Source organism: Bombus affinis, chromosome 11, assembly GCF_024516045.1.
Source record: "Bombus affinis isolate iyBomAffi1 chromosome 11, iyBomAffi1.2, whole genome shotgun sequence".
Classification (NCBI taxonomy): Eukaryota; Metazoa; Arthropoda; class Insecta; order Hymenoptera; family Apidae; genus Bombus; species Bombus affinis.
Genome location: NC_066354.1, coordinates 12,069,398 through 12,088,224, shown reverse-complemented (window position 1 = coordinate 12,088,224; position 18,827 = coordinate 12,069,398). Strand labels below are relative to the sequence as shown.

Sequence of the window (18,827 nt, the reverse complement as noted above, 5' to 3'; positions counted from 1 at the left end):
TGAAAACCGTCTGCAAATTTTGTGCTGTAATATCTGTTTTGTCGAATATCTCGGAAACTACTGCAGATCGAGCGATTGTCTAAATTGATGAAATTAGTATTTCTCAATGACGAATTAGATGATATAAATTATTTTATAAAAGAATCTGTTTGTTTGAATAATATGTTAAAAAATAGCGTGTTTAGTTATTCCAGGTATATGTTAAGAAGTCCTCCTGAATATTTGTTTATAAATACTACGCCTATATGCACAAACTACGGATAGATAAATTGGGATGTCGATTTTTGAATTACAAAGAATTTATTATATTTGAAATTTTCACGCTCGATGTGGAACGCGGAGTACTCGAGTTGTTCCTTGTTCGTATATATATATATATATATATATATATATATATGTGTGATAACTGTGAGAAGAGTTTCTTTTATTGCTAGACACTGATTCTTATTTTTAGGCAAGTAAAAAAACTCTAAATAAACAGTTGATGTGTCAAACTTAATGTTTGAATATTATGTTCGCAATAGTGGTATTGTTTGGGAAAGTCAACATTGGTAATTACGCACAGCTAATACAGTTTCGACAACAACATCGGAAAATGGTAAATTGCTTGCTCCTTTATTTGTAGCAGCGAAGGAAGCATTTATGCGAGGAAAATTGAATAAAGAACTTTTAAGGGCATCGTTTGGAAGTGTATTTCTTAGTCCGTTGAACGTCGGATAGTGTAGAGTCCTCTTATTCGATTCACGGAGCGGATATGACGAAGAATTGACGATGAATGCAATTCCGGAACAAAGGAAAACGTTTAGATTGCGTAATTTGGGAAAATTTTGCAAGAAAGCTTTCAGATATAACGATTAATTTAAATCTCTTTGTTTTCTAATTATATTCCTAATATTAGGAATTTGCATAAATATTCGCACTCTACTTATACGCAATAGTTCTACTCGAATAATGCTTATGGAAAGGTGATGAACACAGGTATGAAAATTCATTTGTTTTTTAATGAAGGAGAATATTTAATAGTATGTAGATATAGTAATAGTAATAATAATAATATAATCATTCGTATATTTGATTTTCTTAGATTAAATACATTATACTTTGTAATTATTCTTAAGATATTTTTAACGAATTATACGAATAAAATCAATGTTTATATATATAGATATCTTATTGCACTAAAATGTATTTATTTAATATAATCGCTAATGTTATCGTTCTTACAATTATCGGAGATATGAAATTTAGCGGGCGTTATCAAAGATGTGAAAATGTTTTATAATAGGAAATGTATCGCTACCATTGTAAAGATTTGATAGCGGAATGATAACTTGGACTGTGCTCCGAATAAAATTGGGCGTACCACCTGCGATAAGCGATTATACTTTTATCTTCTTTGACCAGGAGCGGTCGTTTCTCGAACTTTTTTCGATTCCAAATGGCTACGTCTCTTTCGAACATTAAACACTCTCCTAGGAACAACATACTAGCGTATGGACCAAGCAATGGTGGACAGTATAGTACGTGAGTCACCTGATGATACAAATAACAATTAGAAAGAAATTCATTTTGGTTTTTTTTTTTTTTCTTTTTCTTTTTCTAGAAAATAAGTTCGTTACCATCCTCTTTCAAGAGAATGTTATTTCTTGTAAAAAAAAAAAAAAAAAAAAAAAAAATATAAAAAATTGTATATTACGAGGAGAAGCAAATGGCTAGATTTGACGGCGTTAAATGTATAATCGAGGCTTTAATTAAAATTAGAACCTTTTGTAAGAGGGGTTCCATCGGTGTCACCGTTTGGAAAATACACATGGATCCTAGAGAGCTGTGCATCATGAGTTCAACGTATCCTGGGCCGATCTGCTGAACGTTTACGTCCAATGGTAAAACTTGGAATTTCTCGAACAGAATCAGTCTGTGCCGTAAAGTCATGTATGCTCTGTGCCTTAAATTTTCGCCATGCTGTTTCTCCGACTCGGTTCCGTTCGAGTTTTGAGATTCTAAGAAAGAATTATGCGGTGCCCAATTAACGTTCGTCCACGAATGACGAGCGAAAGCAGAAAAGATACGCGCAATTTTTGCAAATATCGCTGGTCCGTGCACCGCGCTGAGGTGTGCCGAATCGGCACCATTCTCCGCAACTTCCTATAAAAAATGTAATATTTCTATCATAATGTTATAGATTCTTTTCCATCGGAATTCTACCTTCTAATGGATATTTTGTCACGTCAGATTCTAAGGTTGATAGGATTTATTCTCTTTTCGTAAGTTCCGTCTAATTAAATATATTATTTCTTCTTACGGGTTATATTAATTCTGCTTTAGCTCGGGGATCATCGTATTTTTATAAACACGGCTAGAGAAACAGAGGTTGAGCGAAAATTTCTTTCGTCTATCGAACCTTATTACTTTTATACTCTGGACATATATATGGCGCGTTCTGTGCATCTTTTGCACATCTTAAATTTCCTGTAAACGCTTAAAAATCCACAGTCTAACGATGATACGTAGTTACGAGTTGTTTACCTGTGCAAACCCGAAGCAACCCGATTCTTAGGATTCGTCATGGAGGCTGCAATCAAGGAGTCCAAGATCCATTTCCTATTTCAAATATCCATCAGCTTTACTTAACAGATATCTAAAAAAAGGAAAAAGAAAAGAGAAGGATACTAAGAGATCGCCGTCGATCTAAACGTTAATGGCTACTTGGTTTCCTTGATTTTAGTTTCCATGATCGATCGAATTACCCCGATTATCCTTATTTATCTATTATCTCTAAATGTATCTAGAGATACAACGTTAGATATTTTCTCGCAGAAGCATATACAGAAGCATGTAAAGACTATTCGAGCGGCGCTAAACCTCTCTTCGAAGCAAAAAGCAAGATCCGCGTCCGTTCGTTTTGTTGCAAGATGGACGAACAACTTGTACAAAGCGAAGAAGAAAGGACAAAGAAATTACAGGCAAACCGATCGAACTGACCTGTATATGACAATTGATAAGAAACTCGTTTCGACCCTGATAACGCCATGTTCGATTTAGAACGTGACTAATCGTTTGCGGCTGCCAGTGTGGTTCTAATCCCTCGGCGTGGTGCCAAACGAAGATAATTTCGTTAGCCTCGCAACTTTTCCAAGTTTTTGTTCTGGCAATATGTGGCACTAAAACGAAACGAACGACGATAGAACGAACGATGATTAAAAAAGGTCGTCGTACGTTATAAGAGAGATAACGAACGATCGAAATCGAGATGGTAAATCGGATTACCTTTGTCAGCATAGGGTATGTAATCGCATTGTCCATCGGAACCGCGAAATAGCCAACCGTGAAAGGGACATTCTAAGCAATCACCCTTTACACGGCCACCCTCTGCCATATTCGCACCCAGATGAGGGCAATAAGCGTCTAAAATTCTCACCGTCCCATTATCTGTTCTTTAAACGTGTATAAATTGTTAAACGTAAATATTAACTATACGCACAGTAGACATAGAGGGCGTGCCGGAGATCGTGGTACAAGCTGAAAGGGGTTGATCCCTCGTGCGAAGGTGGAGGTAGGGTCGTTTTCGAGAAAATCGACCAGTAAGTTCCGTCGTGTACGCTCGTGGCCGAGAGTCGGCGAGTTTTCTCGCACTTGGGTATCTGTTGCGTTCGATGGTTCGAAAGAAGCCGAAACGACGTTGACGATATAAAACGAGAATTTTCGGCACGATCGTCCGCTTTCGAGGAAACGGACTATCAAATTTCATCCGGCCGAGTCTCGTTACCTGTGTCAAGTGCGCACGTACTCGACGGGACTTCACCCAAGTGCGACGAAACTCGTTCAACCGAGACTCTCGTTACCTCTCGAGTGCACGCGTACTGCATAGAACTTCGTAGTGGCTAAGTGCGAAGAAACCCGTCCAATCGACTCTCATTACCTCTCAAGTGCACACGTACTCGACGAAACTTCATATTTTCAAAACATACTTTTTCCACTTACCTTCGCACGATACTTTACTTTCCCGTGCATACATAAATATCGACGAAAAACGAGGTTGCGCTTTTAACAATTTCTTACATCCATCGTAATATTTATATAAATTAGTACTACTAATACGTACTAATTTCTACCGAATATATGGTCGTTGGTATTTCTTCTTATAAATTAATTTATCAAAATACCTGAAGACGGCAAAATTCTGTCCGAGAGCAGCCACGTGTTTTACTTGACCCTTGTCCAATTGAGAACTCTCTAACAGGGCAAACCACCCGTTCGGGTAAACTGGAGGAAGCTTACCCAATTTACGCTTTTTCGATTCCAGGTAATTCGCTAAAACTCTTTTGTTGTCACCTTCGAATCTTAGGTCCTGAAAACAGCAGAGCCGATTATCCGTGGAGCGTTTTGTTAATAAAAGATTAACGATACACGAAACGAACGGAAATAACGGTGAAACAGGTATCTTTGATAACGGACAACGTCATTTTAATATATCGTTTTCAACAAAGCGGTAATGAAATTCTTGATAAACGGGGATTTTCGGTAATATCGATAAAATCATCGTTCGCTAAACTAAAGATTATGACGTGCAAAACATGGAAGCGTATCGCGTTTTCTTTTTGTGGATAGAAAGAATCGCTGATACGAAGAAAAAGGATATTGTTCTGGCGTCACGCGTAAAAAGAAATCTGCTTCATCGTTTGTAAACATAATGTCATCGTGCTGCCTTCTCTACGCACCCGTGTGTGTCGTTTGCGTTAAAAGTGTATGGATTCGGCTAATAGAAATACGAAAGGAGTGCGAGCGTCGACAAATTTTAGTAAATCTTCTTTTCCACTTTCACGTTTCCGAGGAATCGATATAGGCGTTAACGTTTCGCCGAAGATAATTTTATCTTACTTGTATAAGTAACGTTATTATTATTATTATTATTATTATTAGCCTTTGATGCGTAGATAATATTTAACGATATTTGTTAAATTAATATTTATTTATTGAATTAAATCGAGTAAAAGTAAGATACTTAGTGAAACGAAATCGAAATTTCATGGAAATCCAACGTGTTTCTCTCTCTCTCTCTCTCTCTCTCTCTCTCTCTTTTCTTTTCATTTTGGCAGATTCTTTTATAAAATAGATTAGATTAGATTAGATTTCATTTCAATTCGACATCGCGTAATTAATAATATTTTATTTCGATAATTTAACAAACTGCTGTAATTTCAATTAGTCTCGAATCTCTTTTACAAACGGAAAATATCGATCGGTTTGAATTTGAACAGTGGCGAGAAGGAGAGTAAAAGATGCGATATAAGTAGGTAAACCGGGCAATGGTATCGAAGAGGACTCACCTTGATCCAGTTGATCTTGTACAAATAGGAAGCAAGGAGAATACCAAAAAGCAGAAGAAAAGCACCACCGAGGCTCCACCATCCGGCCATCGTTGTCTTCTTCACCCTCTGCCCCCGAACGAAGAAAAGCAAGTGCACTCTAAAAACTTGTCCCTCTGGAACACCTTCGGAACCACCTCTCTTATTCTCCTTGCTCGCGCTTCTCCTCTTTCTCTCTTTCTTTTCTCCTTTCCTTCTCCACTGCCACTCGGCCTCTTCTCTTTTTCCTTTCTTCCTTTTTCCTCTCCTCTAGCCTTCTTTCTCGGCACCTCGTTTTCCTCTTCTTTCTCTTCTTTCGCTCCTCACCACTCTCTCTTCCTTCCTTCCTTTCTCCTCCCTCTTGCCTCTCTACGCCATTCCTCCCTTCTTCCTTTTCTTCCTCTTCCACTAATCCCGCTCTTCGTCGCGTTGCTCTTATTTTTGCTCCCCCCCTCCCTCTTCTTTTAATATTTTTCTACACCTGTTCCGTACACTTGTCTTTCGAACTTTGTTATGTTTTCGAACCTTCGCTCCTGCGTTCGTAATTCTTTGGCCGCTCTGCGATCTCGAGCCGTTCACAAATTTGATCGCAAAACGGAAAGAGAAGAAAGAGAAGAGAAAAGAAAAGGAAAAGAAAGAAGAGAAAAGAAAAGAAAAGAAAAGAAAAGAAAAGAAAAGAAAAGAAAAGAAAAGAAAAGAAAAGAAAAGAAGAGAAAAGAAAGAAAAACCGATAGGAACAAGATATCACCTCTGTCGATTCCAGTTCGTTCGATCTCTCCTCTTCTTCGTTATTTCTTATCCTCGATACTCGTTAGTCACGTGAACTTATTCTTCTATTTTCTTTTATCTTCTTTCTCACGCGCGTCCCTCTCGTTAACGGCCTCTTAACTCTTCTCGTTTCGTACAATGTATCGGTGGTCGCGTTCCCTTGGCTCGTACGATTCCATATCAGGTTTAACTAACTCGACGTCTAACGCAAATGGTCGCGATAGAGTAGTTGGAACGAGGGGGACGATAGTTTGACAGAATTGGAAAAAGCGAAGAGGCGCGCAGGAGGGTCTACCAGACGGATTCCGAACCCTCGATCGTTTTTCGAACGACTGAGCCACTTCGTCCTTAGACAGAGCCTTTTATACCTTTCCGAGGTGTACCAACGTCTCCAACGGTGTCTATCGCGGAGGACCCATCGACCTTTCATCGGTCACATCCTCGATTTTCACTCGAATAGAATATTTTTCTCCCGGAAAAGTTTATTTTAATCGTAAACGATCGATCTTGCGTAAAAAAACTTAACGCGAGAGACTAATTGCACCTTGCTATCTATGTTTCTTTTAAGAATCCGTGTTTTTAGGATCTTGCACCGATCGTTCCTACTTAAATACCGCTTGTACTGCTTATATTTCTTTCTTCTAATTTCCTGTTACGTGCGTTCGCGTTTCTTCAAACAAGTACAGACATTCTAATACACGATGTGATTTATTCGAATCGTATAACTTTCGATTTCATTTTTATATTTATAATCGATTATTAAATTGTAACGCGTTTCGTTTTACGATAGAAGCTACGTCGCAATGGCGCTTATGAAATGTAATGCATAACGCATCGTGGCTATTCAAATGTCGAGGAATATTTGTCAGTGAGAAATCGTATACCTGGCCTTTCCAGCGAATGTCGATCGAGCCGATCACATCGGTTACCACATTTTTCCGCTTAGAATTATGTACAACCACGACCGATTTCCAAGTCCTTGTTGCATATCTTTTCTTCTATCGCGAATCGTTCTGTTTCTGTTTACCCTGCTTGTCTTTTCTTTCCCAGGTTTCGTTTTATCAACGCTGTCGATCGATTTCCGACTGTTTCTATCTTTAGTCCTACGCTTTTCCGCATTTATTTTCTCCTCGTTTCGTCTGCTCCGCTCTTTTCCACCGCTTCCCTTCTTTCGTTCGTATCTTACGATCGGCTATCGATTTTCCGTAAATCACCGGCTTCGAGTCTTCTTCGGCCAGGATACGCAACATTTTCTACCTTCGAACGTGAATAATATCGTACGTTTAGTTTAGAGACGTCGTTTGAATTTTAAACCGGGCCACGGAACATCTGGGTAAGTACGAAGTTTGAAATCTTAGAGAGTTCAAGGTCGCCGGGAATTTATATGTAACGCAACCAAGTACTGCTTTAAACAGTTGTTTCTAGCGAGAGAAACAAATATCCGTTCGTGGAATACTCCACTGTTAAAAAGTATTCTAGAAAAACGTTCGCCGAATCGCGAGTAAAAATTACGCGTTGACAAATAATTATTACGTTCTGTGCTCTCGAAATAATCGGAATATACGATCGGAATAGGCATCGAAATAAACAGTTATTTCTCCGTTGAAAAAGAAATTCTGCTCCTGTCGTTTGAGAAAATATCTTGTCCCTTGTGGAATTTTTATGGGAAAGAAATGTTACTCTTAGGAACGTTTCTACGAGGTTCTCGTAGGTTCTCATAGAAGAGACACACCGGGATCACTCGGGACAAATGGGACACACTTGGTATCCGTATAATAGGAGTTCCATGGAAACGAGTTATTCCAGAAAGATGAAAAAAGTACCATAAGACAAAAGGATATCGAACCGTTAACTATTTGGTTTCATTTAACGATACGTTAATATCACGTTTCTTTATCGAATACGAATAGTATGAAAAGCACAACATAAGCAATATCGATAGTTTGGTAAGAAGTAGCGAACAGAAAAGGGAACTACGTTATACAGAGCTATATAGCAATTCTATAATGTATTGTAATATAATATATTATATACGTGTATCCAGTAACGTCGTTAATCTATCCTAGATGTTTATTTCCAAGGGAAACGCAAACAAGCTTTCGATCGTGAATCGTTTACGTAAATAAATAAATACGCGAATAAATTCAGACTATTGGGAATGTCGATCTAATTGTAATAATTACCTATTACGCTATTTTTGTGTTATTGTGCTACGATAATCGAAAACTTATTTAATATCGCTTGGCATAGAATCTGTTAAGAAGCTTCGCGATTCTTTCGGTCCCTGATTGTTCTTTTGCTTTATTATAACGCATTGCTTTTGATTATAACGTGATAAAATTTTAAAAGAAAAAAGAAAAAGAAAAAAGGTACGCGATGTAATATCCGCGAGAGCGAATACAGGTATTGTAAAATGTTTCGACGAAAACGAATCGATATAATTAAAATTTATTTATCTATTATTTATTTGTAGACCGCGGGTTTTTATGAATTTCCGATTTTTACAAAGAGAACCAAAGAAACGAGACCCACGTGATAATGCGTTTCATCTGGAAACACCGGAAATTACGGCGAGCACACCACTTTGAATATTTTATACGTCTTTGTATGTTACATGCGTTTCTGTAAATTACGTGTATACATTCGATAAATTGCCATTTACATGGATAGAAAAAACGAGGCAAGGAGATTGATGGTGCGAGATCGAATAAAGTATAATAGTTGGCGTAATGCGATGCAAGTTACTTGCTTTTTATTTATGCAGAGCTCATAGGTACATTAAATACTTTACAGAATGCCAAAGGTATTTAATTACACGTATCTTTTAATTCGTACACGCTTAACAGTCAATTCTTCTCTCGTTGTTCATTAATGTTCACAGGCATAATTACATCAAGATCGAAAAATTGGATCAATGGTAGAGTTAAAAAGATTCACTCGTACACACACGCTATTTAAAAGTATTAATTACAATGTCGATTAATCGGCACACGAATTTATAATTGATAAACGGCTATTTATAAACGGCTTCTCACCGGCTACGTTTCTTTTTCTCGATTAATATTTTATCGAATACACACGATTACAATTAAAAGACACAATCGTTTAACGAACCGACACGCAGCAAGTTGGGATGATCAACGATCGAGCGAACGAACGAACCGTTATCGTTCGATCGTTCGGTAATCGATCGGCGAGTTAAATACGGTTAAATAAACAAGTATCGATACAACGGTCTTAATCTTAAAATTACAATTCGCCAATTTATGAAACAAATAAATAAACGAATTAAACGGACGATCAATTCATTTATGTATCGTATCGCGCGATATAATATTCGTATACTACGATAATCGTAAGTCGTTCGTTCAGAGATATATGGTATCACGAACACGCGATTAACGCGATCGATCATTTGCAAAGCAAAAGCCAAGGCACGGCGGTGAAGAACCAAAAGTAGAAATATCTACGGACAAACAAGAAAACAATGTAAACGTCTCCTTTTCCTAACACTTCTTTTCTTTTTCTTTTCTTTTTTTCTTTTTTTCTTTTTTTTTCTCTCTTTTTTTTTTTTTTTTTTGTTTTCTGAACAAATTTTCTTCGTTTTCTTTTCACCCGATCGTTAACTTCGTCCGTGGGACAATTCAACGGTAAAAAAAATTTGTTTTCTACGAAACAACGAACAATGGGGAAAACAGATTTTTTTTAACTGATCGTCGAAAGGAAACGGAACGTCCACGTGAAACGCGAGTATTCTACGCGAAAAGTACAATGATATTGACCATTCTTGCGCACAATTTATCTCTTAATATCTTATGCGTAAACATGGTATACTTTCAGCCTAAAATACCTTCTCTTTTCCAATCCTTCGAATATAAAACAAAAACACAACCCGGTTAAACGTTAACTTTGATTCTTCGAGCTCGGGTGATTAACATTAACTCAACAGCTGGCATGTTAACATTAACGAAAATAAGAGAGAACGACAAACTTAACAAGAACAAAGGGAAACGCGGTTAAATTTTCTTAACAAAGAACTAGGAATTTTTGTAACGTCGTTTGAAAATCAATGACTGACAAATAAACGAGGAACAAACTTAACGGGCTAGAAAACGAGAACAATTATTTAAAAATTGAACGATAATTTTCTTACCGATCGTTATAAAACGTTAACTAAAACAAACCTTAACTCTTCGCTCTACTCGTCACTCCGATCATTTTCTATTATTATTATCATTTAAGAAGTCGGAAGTAAATTAAAAATATTATTACAGTCGATTCTACAATTTTGTGCTCAACGCTGTACGTTTTTTGACTAATTAATTTTCACGTGTTATCCCGAAAGTCGATAATTTCGATTCTATATTGTCAAAACGATCTCTGAATTTCCAATTGAATTTTGTTCATTCTGTTTGGCTTATAAAATGGGGCAGAAAAGGTGAAGAATTCTTCATTCTTTTCTTTTTTTGTTCTTTTTTTCTTTCTTTTTCTTTTTTTTTTTTTTTTGTTCTTTTCTTTTCTGGCAGTTTCAGCTGATAACCTTTAATTTTAATTCACGAGGTATCTGAAAGCTTTAATTTAAATATAGCTTGTTCGGTTTTGAATTTTGCTTCGACTTTAACGCTACTTGTACTCTATTTTATCTGCTACGTTTCGTTAACTTTGAGATTTTGTTAAAATCGTAGAATTTCGATGTAACTGAAATGCCAATCAATAGAGTTATTATCATTACGCTATTACGTTTGACGATTGATCGTCGTTGCTTCTTGGACTTTTGTTTTTATTTGAAAGAGTTTCAAAAGCTTCTCTTCGTTTTTCGGTTTATTCATTTTTTTCGGTACAACGATTCTCAAATTTATACTATTTCTCATTTCTATTTTCAGACTATGAAATTTCGTTCAATGATCTTCTGACGCGCATTCGGCTCAGGAATCTCTAATTTTTTAAAATTTCTCTTATCCTTTTTCGTGTTTCCTTTCTTTCCCTTAAATTGAACTTTCTTCTTCCTCTTTCTCTTCTTCCTTCGTCGTCCGTTTTGTACTTCTCTAAACGTTCTCGAAACTTCGACGATCGGGGTTCCGTGCTTTGGATCCTGTCGAGCCTTTGACGCGCCCTTTAACGCTTCTATTTTTCACAGTAGTAGCCGTCTTTCTTCATTTCCTCCTTCCTCTTTCCCAAATCTAACGAAATTTTGTTCCGTCTGATCTTAGTCTTCCTATTTCTTCGATTTCGGTTATTCTTTAAACTTTAAACTGCGTGTCTCCATCCGATGATCCCATCTTCGAGCTGGTCCTCGAGACCTGGAAGGTTGTGAGCGTTAGCGAAAGCCAAATGAAACACGAAAGGAAATAAAATTTGCTAATTTACAAATTGATGAGGAACAAAGTAACGAACGATAGATAAATATACGTGTCGTTTTTAAATGATTATTTCGGTCCGGTAAATAATACTCTTCTGGTATTCTTTGTAACGTTAGATTTTTAAATGATAAAGTGAAATTATATCCGAATCAATTGTGCAGCATATCGGAAGAAACGTTGGGTTGTTATTAACATTTTTGTCTATTATTCCGATATATTATTCGCCTATCTTTGTCGACGATAGAAACGTTCGATTGCAACGACGATCCGTGCTTTTCAACGGATTATCGAATTTTTCTTGACCAACGCATAAAATTTGTGCAATTCGAATGAAAAAGTCTTATCTCTTTCTATTTCGCGTTTCTTATATAAAATACCGTTTAGTTATATCGCATTGGAAGATCTTTTTTCATATAATTCCCCTTTTAATTAAATACAAATCTTATAATTTCCCTTTTAAATAGAAATCTTATTCGTGGCATACGAGGAGTATATTCTGTTCCAACTATATATGTTTAATTATATGTATAATTTATTTATAGAAACGTTGCCTCGTGCTATTGCGTGTTATATCGTCCGAAATGTTCGATCTTAGAACTGTGATTGCGTATATCTTGAATTTTTTCACATCGTACGAATATAAATCAAATCGAAATTATGCGGTAAAGAAATTTTGATTCAACGGGATTATTTTCAAATTTCACGATATACGTATTTGGAGTGACATACATACATGTATACGTCCATAAAAATCATTTGTACTCGATCTTTATTGTTGTAAAATTCGTTATTTCTTTTTTTCTTTTTTTTTCTTTTCTTTTTTTTTTTCAGTAAGTACAACAAATCAGTGATATAGATAAACCCGTGATAATTTAAAGTTCATGACATGTTTGGGAATACATATAAAATAATATAACGGCGAAATATCCGATATTTGTTTCTGCTCTTTAAACGAATATCGCATTGGACCGTTTGCGTGTAATTTAAATAATGTTCGTTTGCTGTATTTCTATATTCTATTTCTTTGCATTTATGTTTCTCGTACATCTCTGATAATTTCGTCACTGAGAAAATTCATTTAATTATAATTACATAAAATGTGAATATTTAACCGTAATTACATTTTCTCCCGGATAAAGAATTTATACTTTTTACACCGAAGATAAAAATACTTAATACCATAAATAGCGTTAGTTCGAACACAGTTCTTTCCTGATCCAATTAGTTTCGTTTAAAATTTTTTAGTGGAATTTACGTTCGAATCGTGACAGAATTTATGTGCACACAGTTTTATGATATCTTTTGGGTAAAGTGAACATTTTCTACGATATTTCCAATCGCTGTTGCATACAACTATCTCGAGATTATGGAAACATGGATTTCTAAAAAAAACTTTTCAATCAAATCGCAGGCCAGTTTATTTTATTTAGAAAGGAAATTTCATTGGACTCGAACAAAGATCTTCGTGGGCTTGAAAAAGGTCGAATAGATTTCAAGTAAAATCGAGATAAAATCTCAGATAGTCCGAAGAAGATTTGGATAAGTTCTAAACGGAATCGTTTTTCGTAGATCCGGACAAATGTTTCATAAATCTAAGAGTTAAACTTTTTTCTAGATGTGGAATCAGAATTCAGGTACAAAATGCTTAGAGCGCTTGCTTTTTAATTATAGATTGATTACGATGGAAATCGCCTATGTTTCGATGTTTAAGAGAATCGTTGCGGTAAGAAGCGGGTGGAAGATCCTTTGGTAAGTACGAATTGTTTAAAACAATACAGTATTTTTTTTTTTTTATATTAATTCTTTTTATATTATACTTGACGCGGCATGTTTCCTTAGCTTCCTTGCTTCTCTAGTTATAATTTTTCAGTCAATTCGGATGTATTTGATTCTCATTATCGCTTGATATTTTATTCCAACGCCATTTATCGTAACTCTATTGGAGCTCGAATTTTATGAATTTTATGAATTTTCAGTTTATAATCCATTTAATGTTCATTTTCATCCGTTACTATTACAAATTCAGAAAGTCGCTAATTTATTGATTATCGTCTTTTCTCTTATCGAAAATCAGCAAATTAAGTACTTCTTGATCGATATCTATCGTCGATTTGCATTTTTCCCTCTGTTCAACTGTTTCATATCTAACTTTTGTTACAAAAATGATCTTCTATTAAAACTGCAATTCGATGTTAAACTCAGCAAGATAACGATTATTCAAGATAATAATATAATAATATAATTATAATAAATTGTTGTTCGCAAGCTTCGATCATTTCATAATCGTATATTATTCGGCATCTGCTATTTTGAAGCGGGAACGTTGTAATGGAATGGAATGAAGTGGAAGAACAGAGTATGTCTCGGTTGTTATCGTTGGTATTTCCTATACTTTCTTTAGTTCGTTCCAATTAAAAACAAGGCTATCGATTTGACAGGAAAAACGCAAGAAATATCCGTTTCATTGCTATTTTGATACTCAGCACAAATGCACAAACGTTCGATTAAATAACTATCGAGATTCGTTTTCTCCGTACTATGCAATATTTGTATTTTTCGCGATAATCAATTTCGTCGTAAATAAGCATCGGTCGGTGTTTTTGTCGGTTCGTCAAATAACTATTTTCTATTCTTGTCATTTGGACAAGCGATTTTTTCAATTTGAAATATGTTTAATTCAAGTAACGGATCTTTGCTACGAAAATGTATTTTCCGCTTCATACGAGATCCGCTTGTCAACTTGCGATGTGTGACATCTATTTCAAATAAATCTACTGAAATTAGGTGATCGAAACAGCGTCGTTACTTGCGTCGCTTCATTGTCGCTATTTTTTATTATCTTCTTTCGTGGCGTGTAAAACGTTGGAAATTTTTCAAAGTAAACGATCTTTAAACACTTTTCGAAATAAAAGATCGCGCGATCGTTTGCGGCAAAATTTGTGCACCATGTTTCAGACCACCGTCCTTCGTATTTACTGCTAAAAGTTTCATAGTATAACGTTACAGAAATTCTAAAACGAATTAGTGACTTTAATGCTTACGTTCGGAAAAAAGTCGCAAGACAAGTGTTCGACGATATTTTGGAAAGTTACGATACTGCACAATTGATTCTATCGATTTAGAATTGTATTTCGTATCGTATTTATAATTTAGAATTTCAAGCATGATAGAACCGTTGGAGAAATAGTAGCGAATAGAAGTGAACCGGTAACCTGTTTTATATTTTTGTATATTGTTAATAACGGTCGAGACAGAATCGAATGAAATGTACGTTCAAGTAAATAATTGAGATTGACAGTTGGAAACTTTAACTTTGAATTTGAATTGTATTCGATGGTTGATAAATGGAGTGTTGTGGAAAATTTGGAAAAATCTTTTTGATCGGATCTTAGTGCCTGGATAGAGTAGGGCCGAGCGAAATTGCGTTTTTAGAAAATAAAGTAAATAAATAAATAAATAAATAAATAGTCGTCATTGATCGTCGATGAATGCCGCCTGGTAGGAATAATTTTGAAATCTCTTATGTGCAATTTCTTTTTTAGTTTCGCGTTAGAAGAATTTTAGATATGAGAGAATATAAGAGAATGAAAAAGCGAATGAAAGTAACGAAAACAGCGTGCTAAGCTTAGCTGAGATCCGGATTCGATCATTTTTAAACAATGCATCCGCTAATATAATAACACTACTCGTCTTTTTAGGTATCAGGAAACATTAAAGATGAAACCATTTGTGTCGCGGTATTTTACAAAAGCTTTACAAATATGTAGAATTTTTATCCGATGAGACTTTTCCGATGGAATGCTAATCGATGGCTAGAATTTTTATTGGATCAAATTTTATCAATGGCTAGCAGTTTTATTAATTTCTATGTAATACAAGGGATAATATAAGAAATATTTGCTCCTATTTTGTCAAGTAGCGGTTTATTCTTCTCGTTCTATCGTTTTCTCCGTCGTCGTTGCATTATTTTATTTATTATTTCGATATAATGATCATATACTGGGATAGAATTTCTGTTAAAAATTTAATGGCCAACTTCGAAACAATCGACTAATTCTTATTCTTACAAGGATATTATTGCGGCAACTTTCTTTTATACTATTGTGTAAACGCCAATTTACCAACTTGCTTATTATTATTATTATTATTATTATTACTTATTATTATTACTTATTATTATTACTTATCATTTCGCACGATTTTCGATCTCTCAGCAATTTTCGTTTCATTTTAAAGAAAACACTGAACAAACTGACACGTCTATCGAAAGATAAAATTATTTTCGATATTCCTACAGAACTGTATCCACAAATTTCTAAATATTAATTTAATTTCTAATTCTAAATATTAATTTTATTTATTTTTATATCATATTTTTCCCAAGTGTAATCTTTCTTCTTTTATTACGCTTTGCGGGATCACGTTCTGACGCAACAAACGTCAAAAATGATACGTAGCATTGCGTGGCATTGAATGAAAGCTATTTTTCCGATATATGCATGCTTTCGACGATCAAAAAGTACACCTGAACAACGCCTGCTTGATATGCTCTAAGCGTTACTAACAAAATTCATGTACATTAACCTGAACCATTTATCGATGTAAACAGCAAATTGCGATACATTTAAGAAATAAGAGTACCTTTAAAAAGTGAACGGACGTACCGGACCTATGCAAATTCTTTCGGCATTTTTTGTCTAAAGTTTGCGATATTTTTCTCGACTAACTATTGCACTGTAATAGTCGAAACAAATTCAAAAATACCAAGGATGAATAAATACGACTCCGTAAAGTATCCGCGAGTATTTGGCGCGGAACTCGCAAGAGGCGCTGCTACGCGCAAATTAGTCGGTCACGCTGCTGCCGGCTATAGGCGGCGTTAGCCTCCAGGGGTCGTTTCGTGCACGTTGGCTATAACCGTCGTTTGGAGCGAAAGGGTTAATACCGCGATTCCTATCATATCGCGCGATATAATATAACGTAACATAATGATAAAGGAATCGATCAAACTAAAAGTGTTTGGTTATTGCTGACATATTGCTGCAACAGGCAAGAGGCATGGTACATCTTCCGATGATATTACGCTCTGAGAATGAAGGAACGTGGTGGATCTGTTGTTTCGCGAAGGTACCATCAACCAATGACTAAATCGCGATGCCAAGAGTAACTTTACGTACCGACGCAAGTGCGACGAATATGAACAATCTTTCAACACCCGAGCATTTCGATAGTAATATGAACGTATTCCGTGATGAATACGATTTTCGTTAAATTCGGATATGAATTTCTGTTCCTTTATGCGAGTCTCTATCAGCTGCGTGATATGGTTTATTTTACCTGGCGTTCGATAATTTTGTTCGATAATTTTGTTCACAGAAATCGCATCGTTCGAATATAGTCGAATATAAACTGTGTATTTAAACAGAAATTTATTTTTCGACCGCGACGTTGAATAATTTTGCACAGTTCGTGAAAAGATAAAGCAGCCCATATTTATATATGTTGACATTTAAATCGGAATAATTGGAAAAGACGAATAAAAGGTATGTACCGAGTGAGTATTATCGTTTCGGGTACACGCTACGTAGAAACGCGAACAACGTCGAAACCAGCTTCTTTTTGTGTTTTTGTTTTTAACATTTCCCTCTCATTGTTCCGAGATGTTTCAAGATATTTCGGAGAATCGTTAAATTATACGAGAAAAGATAACGAACAAAATATGTTCGACGATCTTTTGCTTCGTAGCTTTCCCATTTCGATACGTAGTATCGACATCTATTTTCTAAAGTACAAACGAATCCGGAGATCGTAATTCGTTTGTTTCCTCTCCTGAAATATTTTGGAAACATCTTTTCGTTATTTCAAATCTTGCAGTTCCGTTTCCAACGATATACGATCGATCGTTTCTATTATTTATTTCTAACAAATTGCAACAAGCTCTTCGTCTCCTGTCAAACTGTAGAAATTTATTCAGGAATTGGGCTTGTTCGTTTGCGTTTAGTGCGAGTTTGCGTTTTGTAGTTTGTAGTTAATGCGATCGATTTAAAATACGCGTGTCAAACTATTTACGTTTATTTAACGAAATCGTTATGCATTTATTTCCGACGAACATACGAGAATTATCGAAATGAGAGTCGGATTGACCTTGAATTTCACGTAACCGTAGATAATTGTATTTTATTTATCCTAGTTAGGATTCGTAGTTAGGTAGAAAAATGTACGAAACCGGTTCGATAAAACATCGCCGTTTAATTTTCAACAACGAATCGAATACTTTATGTGCTATGACATAAAGTAACAATTATCAAAAATAAAAGTACAAATTGCGTACAAAAATGTTGTTTATCAACATCGAAATAACGTGTTCTTTGGTTTCTATCGAGCAGAAGAATGATATTTTGAACGTTTCTGAATGAAAATGATTGCGAAATACCGCAACTTCTTCTAAAATAACTCTTATTTCGTTCAGTGGTCGCAACAAGCTGTTTTATAAATATTTGGAAAACCTTCCGTTACGATTTCATTGAAATAACGAGCACCTGTTTGACAACATCACCTATCAGTTTCTTTTTCTCGGTATTTTTCGACAAGACAATCGTGAATTTCGTGTCATCTTCGTTAACGATTCTTCTAACTTTCGTTTCAGAGACACACTTCGGAGAGAACGATACACGAGGAATCAGAATCTTCGATCGATAAAATACACTGGCGAAGGGAAACGTTTGCGACTACTTTTAACTTTCTATTTCTGCCAATTTTAATCTGCTAATGGTTTCTTTGATCAGCCGGACGAGAAAACGATCGAGCGTCGACGAAAATCAAAATAAGAACGTTAAAACGATAGAAACAAACTAAAGAAACTAAATAGAAAGAATGATGCTAAATCGTGAAATTTTTGACATAGTCTATCGAAACACCAAGACCGTGTATAATTGCCAGATACAGGACTCACCATTGCCGGAAGATATCGCCGCGAATCTTCCTCCAGGACACTCTGTGACCTTTCTGCTCGGGTAGCGAGCTACTTCTGCGGAGATCGAAGGCAGGTAGCGGCTCTTAAATAGTCGTTTCGACGGGTGCACGCGTGTTACGACGATGACCCGTGAGAAAATTTCTTCGCACAATACACACCCTGTTTCTACGATCCCACGGGGTCAAAGGTAGCGCGCAAACCCTGATTTTTACCTGTTTCCGGGCTGGCAAAAAGGGGATGCTCGGTTAGTCGGACACGCAGCAACCAGAACCGATGACGACTGTGTGTTGTGCGAAGAGGGGAGAGATGGTAACGGTCGTTTTCTTTCAGGTTCTTTATGCAGAACGAAGGGTGCAGGTTTCGATTCGTGAGAATTAAACC

At 35.9% G+C, this 18,827-nt stretch overlaps 1 protein-coding gene and 1 long non-coding RNA gene across 3 annotated transcripts; both read right to left on the bottom strand.

Annotated features, from left to right (window-relative positions):
* Positions 1–1,042: 1,042 nt before the first annotated feature.
* LOC126922147 (cholesterol 7-desaturase nvd) lies at positions 1,043–6,388 on the bottom strand. 2 transcript variants are annotated; one of them, XM_050734455.1, is made up of 7 exons: positions 6,094–6,388; positions 5,328–5,491; positions 4,164–4,348; positions 3,268–3,434; positions 2,983–3,161; positions 1,765–2,145; positions 1,043–1,533 (listed from the first exon to the last, which is right to left on the bottom strand). In XM_050734455.1, the coding sequence occupies exons 2-7, from the start codon at positions 5,415–5,417 to the stop codon at positions 1,297–1,299; spliced, it is 1,239 nt and encodes a 412-aa protein (XP_050590412.1). In that variant the 5' UTR covers positions 5,418–5,491; positions 6,094–6,388; the 3' UTR covers positions 1,043–1,296. The 2 variants fall into 2 exon arrangements, with proteins under 2 accessions (XP_050590412.1, XP_050590411.1); XM_050734454.1 differs by having other exon boundaries at positions 5,328–6,219.
* A 3,238-nt stretch (positions 6,389–9,626) lies between these two features.
* Positions 9,627–18,653, bottom strand: LOC126922173 (uncharacterized). Its single transcript, XR_007712662.1, has 2 exons — positions 18,426–18,653; positions 9,627–11,413 (listed from the first exon to the last, which is right to left on the bottom strand). It is a non-coding gene; the product is annotated as an uncharacterized LOC126922173 (long non-coding RNA).
* Between the last annotated feature and the right edge of the window lie 174 nt (positions 18,654–18,827).